Source organism: Ochlerotatus camptorhynchus, unplaced genomic scaffold, assembly GCF_037179485.1.
Source record: "Ochlerotatus camptorhynchus isolate MF236.1 unplaced genomic scaffold, CSIRO-AGI_Acam_v1.1 ptg000840l, whole genome shotgun sequence".
In the NCBI taxonomy this organism is placed as follows: domain Eukaryota; kingdom Metazoa; phylum Arthropoda; class Insecta; order Diptera; family Culicidae; genus Ochlerotatus; species Ochlerotatus camptorhynchus.
This window is the reverse complement of record NW_027041300.1, coordinates 569067-582730: the sequence shown is the minus strand read 5'-3', so window position 1 is coordinate 582730 and position 13664 is coordinate 569067. Positions and strand designations below refer to the sequence as shown.

Below are 13664 nucleotides of genomic sequence, written 5' to 3'. Positions count from 1 at the left end.
GTGGCCATCCGATTGGCACAAGTAGCAAGTCAATTTCATTTGCTCATAAAAGATCCTTCCCTTTCCGATTATCAAACCGAAGAATCGATGGGATATTCTTCTCGACGTCCATGTGAACTCCACGGACACCAGTAAACAGATTACCCAACCCAAGTTTTGTGCGCTCTAACCGAGAATTTTTTTTCAAATTTCTCCAGCACTCGTGATAAATCCAGATTTGTTACTTCTCATCAAACACATGCACGTATAGAATGTTGCCCCCCGCAGCTGACATCGACACATGACCTCCACTACTTTTCCATTGGAATAAAGAAAAGTGTCCTTGGTTGGGTTTTGCACTAACGCTTTTTTCATTGCTGCTTCGTACTTAAATTTCATAAAGACGCTCCGCTCTTCAGATATATTGTACGCTGTCTCCAGCAGCCTTCGTCCCTTCGTTCAGCAACGAACGTCTTCACAAAACGTGTCATTTCTTCCAAAGTTGGTTGCGCGGCACCATCCGGGAAAACAAAAATTAGGGTATTCGACACTAGAATATCACTCGACATTCTTTTGATTTGCTTTGATAAGAGATCACCGAGCAAGCGTCTGAAACAGAGCAGTGAGGCAACAATGCGTCTATCCAGAACGGGATACAAACGACGACCAAATTAATTTATGATTTATGTATACGACATGTGCGGATTTATACACTATGCATTTAAATTGCACCAACTCCAACTCAAACAATGGGTCCCAAAACACTCCACACGTCCAAGCAATCGGTCATGTTCCAAGCCGAAATGTTTGATAGAGATCGCGTCATTTTAAATGCATCAAAACGAATCATGTTTCAACATGAACAAAATCTTAACTTATTACTTGTATCCAACCGTAACAACCGAGCAAACCGATCACGTGCGTCGAGGTTATTCTGTCGGGTAACACTGTTTTTTTTTTCAACTGGAGTAAACTAATCAAATCATTCCATGATTGAATCCAGATGTGGATTCCAGAAGCTTCCACTCATATTTTCCACAAGCCTATTCTTTAGCTGCACAATAATTAGGAATGATTAACTTTTCTTGCATACCATTTTAATTTTTGCTTTGTTGGCCATTGCTCATAAAAAAAATCCAATAAAAGTAAAATGATTTTCAACCATTACTTACTGTCAGAAAATTGGAAATTTTTGTCGATTACCATAGTTCACAACATTGAAAATCATGGTATTTGAGAAACGTAAACAGTAAAAAGAGGGGTTGTCAATCATATTAACAATAAAACCATTTAATTTTTATCGAACAAATTTGATCTCATCACATTAAATTTCATTGTTTGAGCATTGTATCGTTAAAAGCGATAGTAATTTTTTTTTTCTCGTACAACAATTTAATCATACATATTAATATACTTGAAATTCAACAGTAATATTCATTGTAATTTCGTTGTTTTATTATATATTTTTCGGGTAGTCATTTACTCCAAGTTCACATATTGAATGATCGAACGTGTTTGATTGAAATATTATGAACGCGTGAACAAAAACCTGACTCATCACACCACCTGAACAATACATTACATGCGATCGAGGTCACACCGGGAAACTGAAAGAAATATGAGTGCAGCACCCCAAGCACAATTTCAGCATCAATTCGAGATCAAAACGTATCCAAATTTGACTAAATTATTGTGCACGGGGCTTGGAGCTAATCAAATCCGATCCACAATAACACAGCCGAAAATCTCCAATTAGAAAAGTAAGCAACAACAAACAAAAACACCCAGTCGATGACTCGAATCAGACCGTCTGGATTTCTGACTCAACTTGCACTGAAAAGGACCTACATATGTGCCCGTTCAAATATTACGTAACGCAGAAGGGAGAGGAGAAGGTTGCTAAATTTTCAATAAAAATTGTTACGCTAAATTTAAGGTTTAGTTCGGTTAGCTTTATTGATGAGACTTTCAGCTGAGGGATGGGTCGTCTCTTCAAGCTAAATTTATGAAGTGGGGGTTTTAAGGGATGATGTAACGCGTCATCATGGTTAAAATATTAATATATGATTGGTTATTTAAGTATGCTTATGCGTCGATTTACTCAAAACCGAGTACATAACACTGTTTATGCAGTAGGTAGTAAACTGACGTTGTATTTTTTCTTTTTCTGACAAATAGTATTAGAATCAATTGGTATTAGAATAAATAGAACCATGCATGAGAACTCTCTAAAAAAGAGTGTTTTTTTCAGAAAAAATCAAATAATGTTTTCTGAGGGGTAGAACAATACCAAAAATAAATTACAAACTGTAAAGATTCATACAAAATTTTATGGGTTGACAATTTCTCATTTCAAAATGACTGAGTACAACTTCTAAAATTTTGTGAACGCAAACAATCATCGATTATTCCTTAAACATAGGGTAGCTTTATATTGTTTTCAAGATAACCTTAAAGTGCAATATCTTATCTATGATTTTTTTATTTCCAGACTGCTGAAAGACTACGAAAATGCTGACACCGAACTGCTCATCTACGCAACCTCGCTCATCAACAAAACCCTATCGGGTCTCAGTGATCAGGACAGTTTCTACGACGAGAGCGACTTCCTCGAGCAACAGGGCATGGAAGGTATCATCCAGCGGTATATGTCCCGCCCTGGAACGGATCTCGACCTACTGGATCAACTTCAGCTTTACGAAACTGTGTTACGATTCGAAGACGGAGAAACCGATGGAATTCGCATTCCAGACAACACCGTTCGTAAGACGCTCCGCTACCGTTCGAATGATACCAGTGATCGACGGAAGTCACGAAGGCATAGTACCGGTACAGCTCCATCGGCGCAACCACCACCAGTTCCTCCACCACCGCCCCCATCTGCGCTACTAGCAATGCCACCTAGTATTCCACCGCCACCTCCACCACCATTACCTCCACCAGTGGCTCCAGTCACATTGTACGGTTCCTTAAAAATACCCACTCAACAAAATCAGGATGAAGACAGTTCTAGTTCAGCCAACTCTGCGGATCACAATCTGACCGGAGTTGGTTATCACGACAACTCTAGAGACACAACTGGAGTTACTCCAGGACTAAGAAGGAGACGTGAACGAGCCGAGCGACAGAAGAGTTTCATGCGAGAGCAACAGGAACTTACACAGTTCAAACCTCAGGAAGACACGAACGGTCACGGTAAGTACAGTGTATGCCTTTTCAGTTCAATTGAATGCCCATTGTCGCTTCGCCTAACCAGCGCAAGTGTGAAGATTTGATTTCCATTTACCGTATCGTCGTCAGTCACTAACACCCCTCCTGTTTGCATTCATGCGCTTTCTTTTGTGTGCTACCCCCTTTTCCATCCCATCTAGGATATATTCTAACTCAAAGCCTTCATCAACAAACGAGTGCTCCTCTGCCGGTGCGACTCCGGAATGGACATGAGCCCCGCTCTACTCGACTGAGCAGCTTCCAACAGCAGCAACATCAACAACAACAACAACAACAACTGCAACATGCCACAATCAACGAATATGATCCTCAAACGAGGGTTTCCAGTCTAACTCAATCTGTGATCTATAATCATAAACATAGTTCCACTAATAATAATCATAGTAATACCAATGGTGATCTCGGAATCCCGAAGGGATCGACAATTTCCAATGGAACTGGCCACGATGCGGTAGAGTATAGGAATAGTAGGAATCTGTTGCTGAACAAGCACAACGGAGTAAGTAATGGACACTACAACGGTACCAAGATGGATGTCAATGGTAATATGCCAAACGGCCGGGGAGCCAGTCCGAGGGAGTTGGATGAGAACGAGAGTCCTAACATCAAGATGAATGGGAACTACGGGGAAATTAACGGGTATGCAGGAACCAATGGGTATCATCTGAATGGATACAAGCAACATAATGGAAAGGAGGATCATCGGAAAAGCAACGGGTATGTGAACGGTAATGCTACGGCGAATGGAAGCTACACGGAGCAGAGTGGGAAGCAAGATCCTGTCCAAGGTATGTTGTGCTTATGTGTTGCTTTTGAATGCCATGGCGATTGCGACCATTTTTTTGTTGTTATCAATTAAGTGTGTAGTTAAACCTCCCATCTACATTTTTTATTATCATACATGTTTGTTAAAGCTTCATTCTTTTTTATGAATATTTTGACATTAGTTCAACATTAGTTTGCGTACTGAAATTCTGCACCAAGCCTGAATATTGGGTGTGGCTAATGCCTACCACGCGTATTGCCTATTATGGTGATTCAAATTATCTGTTTAGCATTTCCCACACACCACAATCGTTTCCACATCAGGTTATAGTCATCATTCTAAGCTTTGAGCTCATTTGAACATTGCACAGTGGTCCAGAACGCATATTTAAATGAGTATTTTTATACAAATGTGCTTGAAATTAGCTCAGCTATCACGCTTTTCACTACACCACCGGCGCCGCTAAGAATGTATACCTTAATTTAGTCAAACAAAAACTTTAGATTTTTTAGTTTAATGATAATAAGAACCACCCAAGAATTCATAATAAGTGGGGCCTCATAGCCTAGTCAGTAAAGGCACGGTATTATCAAACCGGAGGCGGCGGGTTCGATTCCCAGTCCGGTCGAGGGAATCTTTCGGATTGGAAATCTTCTCGACTTCCCTGGGCATAAAGTATCATTGTGCTTGCCACACAATATATAAATTCATGCAGTGGTATTGGCATCGAAAGCTCTCAATTAGTAACTGTGGAAGTGCATTTAGAACATTAAGTTGAGAGAACGCAATAACCTTATATGCACTAAGCAATAAGCTTGAAATGCGAATAAGAATAAGAAGAATAAGAAGAATTCATATTCATAAAAATGAGGACCTAACTACAAGGAACAACTTAGTAGAAGAGACTTTTCGTCTAAAGTTTCTATTTCAGGTTCAAAACATATCCTTCCACCTAAATATGCATTCTGGACCACTGTGCATTGTATTTAGTAGTATAGACGGTATTGTAAACACAAACTGGCGAAGAATATGCAGTGAATTGTGAATTTTGTGTACTTGCCACACAATTATACTAATGTAAAAATGATACTGGATAGATAGCTCCAAATGAACAACTGTGGAGGTGCTCAAAGAACGCTAAGTTGAACCGGCCAAAAGTTCCAGTGAGCCTATAGATCTTTGGAAAGAAGTCTGAAGGCTATGTGACGGGTAAAAAACACTTCCATTAGGTTTGGTGAACCTTGGGAGGATTTCAGATGTGGGTTACTTTAACTTCGAGGACTGTTTCAGGATGTTTAAGATTCAAAAGACTTCAAGTGTAATCGTAGTAGACCGCGTTATTGAGGTGACGTTTTTTTTTGCTGCGTGAAGAACTTATAATGTGAAGTAAATGTAAAAGTTAAATTGTAAGTGGATTGTGTGACGGCGACCAAACGGCGCTGACTCTCAGCTAAGTTATTTTGTTTGGCTTCGGTATCTGTAGCTTTTCTGCACAAATCTTCAAATCAATGAAGATGGTTCCAGAAAATAAACCATTACGTCAATCAAGTACACTAGTGAAAAGAATAGTCAAACATTTTACTAAAAGTTGATGTGCCATGATTTTTTTTTTGCTTTATTATAAGACTTTCAGTCTTTAGCTGGTTCACCTGTTTTTTGTTGTTGATTTTTTTGATTTAAAAGTGTCTATTGTGTTCAATATCAGAAAAGTTTGCAGTATTAATTAGCTTTCAGAACATAAACTTACACATCTTACCAACGGGTAAGTCACTCAGCACATTGTGCCGAAGTTAGATTCGACACAGCTTGGGCACATCCATCGGCACATCTTCGGCACAATCTCTTAGGTATTGGATTGTTGTAAATAAAATGGGAGCACTGTTGGACAACTGTCATTGAAGTTATTCACAACAATATACCACACACTTAGAAATACCTAATTTTACACGTGACGGAATCCATCTTTGACATAAAGGATGAGACGTAAACAAAAATGTCATGTAAAATTAAGTGCTCCGATACTGAAAAGTTCGTTACTCGACGAAAAGTACATTTGATTGAGCTGAATTTTGCGTCTATTATGACTCATTTTTATGTCATAATTGACGCTCGTATATGTCAATCTCAGAGCACCTAAATTTGCATAATTTTTTTCTAAGTGTGCAGAGGAACTCAGACTAGTTGTTCACTTTAGATCTAAATACGAAATGTAGGTTTTAGAGTGGGCTCAAGATAAAGAGGTAGTTAATTAGACCCCATTAGTACCCTTAATTCAAATAATTCTGCAACTCACACAAAACAAACTACAGAAGTCTATTCATCATCCTCTATAGTCGGTCTCCAACAATGTTCGCCACCGGTTCCAACTCTTTCCGGCCGCTGATAGACCGTTACTTTCATATCACGAAAGGCTATGGTATGCCTTTGAGGGCATTATAAAACCCTAAAACACAGAATTGCTATTATCATATGAACACAAAACACCGAAATTTCGGATATCCACCACTTCCCGTGTCATCCTCAATCCGGTTTATCCTTGCGATTTCAAACCAAAATATTCAAAGTTTCAGAAATACCGGGTTGCCGGGATGGATATTTTACAAACAATCGCAGCTTGCTCTATGACCGGCACAATCGGCGCCCCTGCAGCACACTGACAGAAAAGATGACCCAAGATTGGTGTGTCGAGTGACCTACCCCTTGACTTCTTACACACTATTTTTATATCGCTGGAAACCAGAATAATTTTGCTGGATTTTTCCGAGCTGTAAAACCCGCAATTCTTCCAGCAAAATACTTTTGCTGAACGACCAGCAAATTGACCCTATGTAAAAGTGAAAGCTGTTTCCTGGAAATCCAGCAACATGTACTGGATATCCAGCAAATTAGAGTGTCAATGATATTGCTGAAAGACCAGTTATTTGATTCAAAACAATTGAATTGGGATTAGTTTTCAAACTGATAAAAAACTCACTTTTAAACTCATTTGATTGTCAATCCGGCAATGTTTGCATCTACAGATGTAATCCATAGTAAATATTGAGTTCATTATACATTTGCGAATATTCTAATTATATGTTACCTGTTATTCATGATGAGTTATTCTCTTCAAAAGAAAAACAGAATACGCGGGAGAGTGAACGGTGATGATTTTGACGTTTCATACAAGTTACTCAGCATCCAGCAAAATATCTCAAATTACTGAACATGCAGCAAGATATAGTTTAGCTGGAAGCCATTCAGCAATTTGTTCTGCTGGAACTCGATTCCAAAATTTGGTGTGCACAAATGTTTTTTTTATGCTGAAATTAAAAAAAAAATTCAATAGGGGAAATGACGGCTTCGGCATGACAGACTATTTTCGGCAACCCAAATTGAAACACTATTTTCACTGGATTTTCTTACGAAAACACTTCGCTGAATGCATGCAAATGATTATTTATGCTTTCAGCTTCAATTTGACTATATTTTACCACTGAGAAAAAGCAATCTAGCAAGGTTTTCTTGAAATGCAACACACGCACTTCAAATTGTAGCTGATTTCGAGTTGCCGATAATAGAACAGCAGATTTACATGCAGTTCAAATGGAACGGTTGCCGAAGAAAAACTGGTTACCGACAATACTCGCTCTCACTAGAGAAGTGCAAGTTTTCCAGAATGCATATTTTTGTATAAAATCTTCACTAGATGATTTTCTAGATGCCATAAATTTTAGGCAATAGACTTTGTTCGAAAATTAAGCTAACATTTTATAAGGCGTAGAAATATTTGGCATAACATGATTGCTCCATCGTAAAAATTTAATCAGATTGAAACTGAAAGATTGAGTAATTGTTTGATTACATTCAGTTAAGTGTTTTAATGGTAACATACAGTGAAATGAACGTTTAAATTTTAGTTACCGAAAACAGTCAATGGGCCGAAGCTAACATTTACCCTATTTAAGCTTCTGGTAACTCACTTGGAACCTGTCCGAGTGTGACCAATGTAGTCTTGGATACTCAACTTAGCTACCCATGACCATATTCTGGTCATAACTCCGAGGGAACACGGAACATGTTCAACTGTGGCCAATGTGTTTTTGGACACTAAATATGAACATCAATGGTCTTATTTTAGAATTCTCGTGTAATTTGCGTAGGTTTAACTTTAAGATAGATTTTGGACACTTCCCCTGGGGAATCTGGAACGTGTCTGAATGCAGCCAAACTGGTCCTGGATACTCATTACGACTCTAAACGATCATAGTTTTTACTTCTCATGTGAATTGAAGTGTCGCATGATGAGTGTTGGCCCATGTGAGAATGTAGCCACTCGGAATGAGTCCAGATGTGGCCAATATGGTCTTGGGCACTCGATATGACTACGGTTGAACTTGTGTCACATTTAAGGTTGTGATCCATATCGTAAGTTGGCCACTTCTCCGGAGGCACCTGGAACATGGCTAGATGGGGCCAATATAATCCAGGGCACCCAATATGACCATAAATGTTGTTGTCGAGTTCTCATATGAGTTGGTGTGTCGCATATGGGTTTTGGTTTAGGACAGATTCTGGTCACTTCCCTGGGGGTATCCGAAACAATGCTGCAAAATGTCGACAGTACACGGCGATTTTCAAAATTCTGCTTTGGTCACTCATTTGAGCTAACAGTCATCGTCAAGTCAAACTATGTCAATTGTCAGTGACGAACATGTTCAGTTTTTTTTATTAGCTAAATTTGAACCGAAATTAAACGACTTGAGCAAAACAATTACATGGAGCCATAACAGTGCAGAAGCATTTACGTTCTAAACTGTTTGGATAACAATAATGTGACTCAGAATGCACGAAATTACACTTTTTGTTGCCAGTTGAATCTCTGTCATTGACAAAACAATTAATGAAATTTTGATAAAGGTTTTTTTGAGGATCAAGTCTATCAGTTACTATCTGATGAACAATTTTGTCAATATCGCGCGAAAGTATGCCAATGATAATGACATATCTCAGCACTAATCCAAAATGTTTGGAGGCTGGAACACATCAAAAATTGGCAGAATGTTCGTGGCATATAGCATGGAGATTAGGTTGGTTCAAAATATCAGGCCTTGATCATTCTCCCAAAATATGAGGAAATTTCGTTGCGAACTCCTACTGTACTGCCCCTTTGAAGTTTATATGGGAATTATTATGGAAAAGTGAGCTTTTTGTTCTTCCAATCATAGGCTTTTGCTATAATGATTTACGGGTAAGTTTGCTATTTGTACTTATAGCAAATTTTCTTAGCTACATCTGTGCTCAAGACAACATTTTAATTGAACTTCAGGAAATCTAGTTATTAGCTAAACAGCCAGATGATATTCTTCTGAAATGTTCAACTAACTGATCAACAGGCAACATTTTTGTACTTGGTAAGACGTCTTAGAAAAGTGTCGACAAAACCGCGGAGCTCTAGGATCAGTATCAGGAATTGACCAGTTTTATTGATGTTACGGATCTTCCAGTGGACCATATCGTGATCCCCAAGGACTATATTCCGGTCACAACTCCGAATTCATTAAGATTAGACGTTTATGCGTGGTATCGAAAAAATTGCGGAGCTCTAGGATAAATTTCATGAATTGACCACTTTTACGGATGTTCCGGATCTTTCACAGGACCAGACTTGTGACCTACTGGAAACTGAATGTTTCCAAAAGGTTGCCAACTATCTGCTTAACAGTTTTTTCAAAGACATCAGAAAGTTATCTCTTCAAATTGTCGTACAATCAGTGTTTGGTCCCAATTAGCTCAAATCCCATATGGTATGTGTATCCGTTAATACTGGGTCGACCGTATTATATTAATCCAGTGGCAACAGTACCATTGGAATCCGGCAAGAACGAATCCGTACTATAAGAATCTTGACTGTATTAATCATATTGTAGGCCATCTTAAAACCAGATGTCACCATTTTGGACTCAACAATGCTATTCGATGACCACAAATTATTGTGTATGATGAATGGAAATAAAATAACGTTACTTTTTTCGTCATGTATGGATTTCAGTTATATTAGTTAAAATAATAATATTTTGACTAGGAATTAAAAGAAGAAAAAAAACTACCAGCTGATTTGGTTCATTCGGCATTAAGAATTAAGAATTTGAAGAATTGAATTCAAATACGAAGCGATTCTCTACAACTTTTCAAGCTTTATGCAGATTAAACTCTTCTTCTTCGTTTTCTAGGCATTTTTCACTTCTGTAGCGAGTCTTTTGTCGGCTGTCAACTCAGTGTTTTAGATGCACTTCCTTACATCCATACCTGAACATTTTGGGCAGTTCTTTTGAACAAAATGATAGAAATGATTATCGGCATTAAAGAATGTACACTCCAAAAATTGGTTGAGAATTTGCAATCTAAGAGTTTTATAAAGGCATTGATGTATTTTGCACAAAGTGGTTAAAAATGCATATTATAATACACAAATCAGATGAAAAGACCGTAAAATCCTTAAAGTTACCAATGTTTTAAATATGATTTACTATCTTTGAATGATGAAAATAATTGGCAACGCATTTGAAAACGGATTTCCATCCAATTTTTTCACGTTGTGAAGGTTTATCTCAGGTATTACTGTGTCAACTCTCTGAATGAGCTCAGAAATGTATGATTAAAAGACCAATTACGTTCATTTTTATACTTTCATTTGGTATTGTAAACCCAATAATGCTCGGTTATGAATCAGTAAAAGTGCCTTTAAACCAAACGAAGATGGTTGGAGAATGACAGTGTGCAGAAAAAGTAGTTTTTAAAGAATATAAAATTATGTTTAAATATGTCAATATCTTAGCCAGTATAATTTAAATTCCATATTTGTGTCTATTACTTCGAGCAGTCGTTACTAAAACATTGACTTGGTCTAACTTGATTTACCTTACCAATCAGGCAAAGGTCTTGATGTCCTCTGCTGTCCGAAGAAGTCGTCTCCACTCTACTCGATCCATGGTTACACGTCGCCAGCCTCGTATTCTGTGAAGGGTCCGCAGGTCGCCATTTACTATGGTCTAACTTGAGCTTGTTACAATACAGAGACAAACTAGCTAATGGTTTTTCGGTAATCAAGTCTCTCAACATCAACTCTAAGTTTTTCTTTTGAATTCTATCAAAACAAATAGTCAATTGATTCATCTGAATGGCAGTGATTAACTGCTATAAGAGTGGGTGTATACACACTTACAAATAACTAATTTTACACACGTTGGAATCCATCTTTAACATACAGGATGATATGTAAACAAACAAACATGTAATGTAAAATTAAGTGCTACGGGATTTAAAAGTTTGTTTCTCGACGAAAAGTACGTTTGATAGAGCTGGATTTTGCCTCTGTTATGACTCAATAGTATGTCAAAATTGACACTCGTATATGGCAGTCTCAGAAACCTTAAATTTACAAAATGTTTTCTAAATATGTACGTACTAAAAACAATGAAAGGAATTTTGACGATAAAAGTCCGGAATACACCATTTTCCACGTATATACAAGAAAGCATTCAACCCGTTAAACTACGCATAGCCAGCCATGTAAACAAAGCTGCATGATGAAAAACATTTCTGAAATCATGGGAATTACCTGGAGGACCATGGATAAAGTATCCCCAACTTTCCCTAACGCATAGAATGTTGGAAAATCAGCCAAAATCAAGCCATCCTCAAATTATATTTTTGGCTTGCTGATTGTTGTTCTGGAACTGAAACTTTTTTTTCAAATTAATTTATTATTTCTACTTTCGGCCGTTCAGGTCATTTAGTACGAATTTGTTGTTAAAGGATTTTCGTTATCCTGGGACTCTCATATGCCATACATGGAAAACACCATAATGAGAAAGATGGTAATGGGATAGAGTTTAATTTAACTATATATTTTTAAAGAGATAATTGTAAGTGTGAACTTTTAACATCTTTGTTTAAGAACAGAATGAGACATTTAAACAAATCACATGAATAATGTTTGAGACTTGTTACACTCACAATGCAGTTAATGATCTGGGATAAATAAAGATATATAATGCAAGAACATATACATTCTGGGGATTGGTCCAGTCTGGCGAATTGGATTCTGGTAAAAATAATGAAAATTGAAAATTAAAACTGGATCACTTACCTTATGAAAATATAAACTGAATAATAAATGAATTAGGATCCTTTTCATGCTTTTTGGAAACAACTTAATGTTTCATTACATTATCATTCCATAAAAAATACATAAATCAGATAAAAGTAAAACAGACATTATCACTGAAACCCTATTTTCCCCTTTCCCACCAGTTGAATCGGACAGCGAAGAAAAGAAACTCATAATTCAACTAAAGAAGGATCACACGGTCAAAGACCTGACCCAAAAGCTTTCGAATCTACCGCTGAGCCCCCAGGAGGACAAACCCCAGAATCGGATCGGTGACATGTCCGGTTTGATTTCCAAAGCCAAGGAAGGACTGGCCAAGAGCAAGAGCAACAAGGATATCTCCCGGTCACCGAGCGTGGATAGTGACATTAAAAAGCTGGGCGGAGATCAGAAAAAATCCGAAAATGAACTCCACTGGGAGGAGATTGTGAAAAACATGACACGGAAGCTGAATCTGTGTGACTTGGACTTTACCGATCTCACGTCCGACGACGATAAGGATGTGCTTGCACCGCGGGGCTTTGGCGGAGCAGTGCCACCTCCTCCACCACCCGGCGGTTTGATGCCACCGATAAATGTAATGCCACCGCCACCGTCCAATCTAATGCCGCCAATGTTCCCGATCGGAGGACTGCCAAACCTGGTAGGAATGACCAATGGCGACCTGAGCGGGACGAATACAATCAAGAAGAACAAAAAGACTGTGAGTAGAGCGCGTTCGACTCATTCATTTTAGATTGTATTACGGCAACATTCCATGCCGAATAATTTAGTAGCTGACTGTGAAATGAAACCTAAATTCTCATTTGGCATGCATTTTAACTGAGACCTGTTTCCCTAAATCATTCTTTAAAAAAAAACCTCATTTACATAAATCTGTTCATTTGCAAATGTCATAGCGGCGATTCAACATGGAATGACCCCAAAGCAATCACAGAGATTTTTATCCCATTTCACCCGTTACAATGCGAATCCCAAACCAAATAGGAAATCCAAATCAGAAAGCAATTTAACTTTTTTTTTTTTCATTCCCTCTTCTCCCTCCCATTTTGCTCCTCTCGGCACTTGTAGGTGAAACTTTTCTGGAAGGAAGTTCGCGAGGATATGATTCCGGCGACGATACACCGCACCATTTGGGACGAGCTGCCGGAGGCCAACGTGGACACTCAGAAGCTGGAGCATTTGTTCGAATCCAGAGCCAAAGATCTGATGACAAAGGTAATTTGCGGTCAATCGGGTGGTTGCCAGGGTAGTGGGGGTTTTGGAAATGTTCATCCTTTCTTTTTCACAGGCTGTTTTAACACATGTTCGAGTTGCACACCATTTCGCATTATATTTCACTGGTTAGGCTTCTACTTTGTATAAAACTAATTGTACGGCTAAATCCTATTTTCTAGCATTGGTTCGGTTGGGCAGTAATGGGAGATGGTGTCATCGGCGTAGTTAATTCATTCATCATACCGGAAATGCTAGTGTACTGATTAATTTCACTTCTACTTACCAGAAACCGAAATATGTGAATGTCTATCTCGTGTT

General features: G+C 38.3%; 2 protein-coding genes across 7 annotated transcripts in view; one reads left to right on the top strand and one right to left on the bottom strand.

Annotated features, from left to right (window-relative positions):
* Positions 1-13664, bottom strand: part of LOC135715273 (band 7 protein AGAP004871) — a 609777-nt gene that overhangs the window by 226973 nt on the left and 369140 nt on the right. The gene's annotated exons all lie outside the window — the stretch shown is intronic.
* Positions 1-13664, top strand: part of Fhos (Formin homology 2 domain containing) — a 290675-nt gene that overhangs the window by 259998 nt on the left and 17013 nt on the right. For 5 of the 6 annotated variants that reach the window (XR_010519023.1, XM_065238599.1, XM_065238598.1 and 2 more), the window contains 4 exons: positions 2471-3174; positions 3351-3998; positions 12272-12831; positions 13200-13346. Coding sequence is in view for 5 of the 6 variants with exons in the window: in XM_065238599.1 (XP_065094671.1) it covers positions 2471-3174; positions 3351-3998; positions 12272-12831; positions 13200-13346 (2059 nt within the window). In the remaining variant the exon portion in view is untranslated. The remainder of the gene's footprint in view (positions 1-2470; positions 3175-3350; positions 3999-12271; positions 12832-13199; positions 13347-13664) is intronic. The other variant, XM_065238600.1, reaches the window with a different exon arrangement.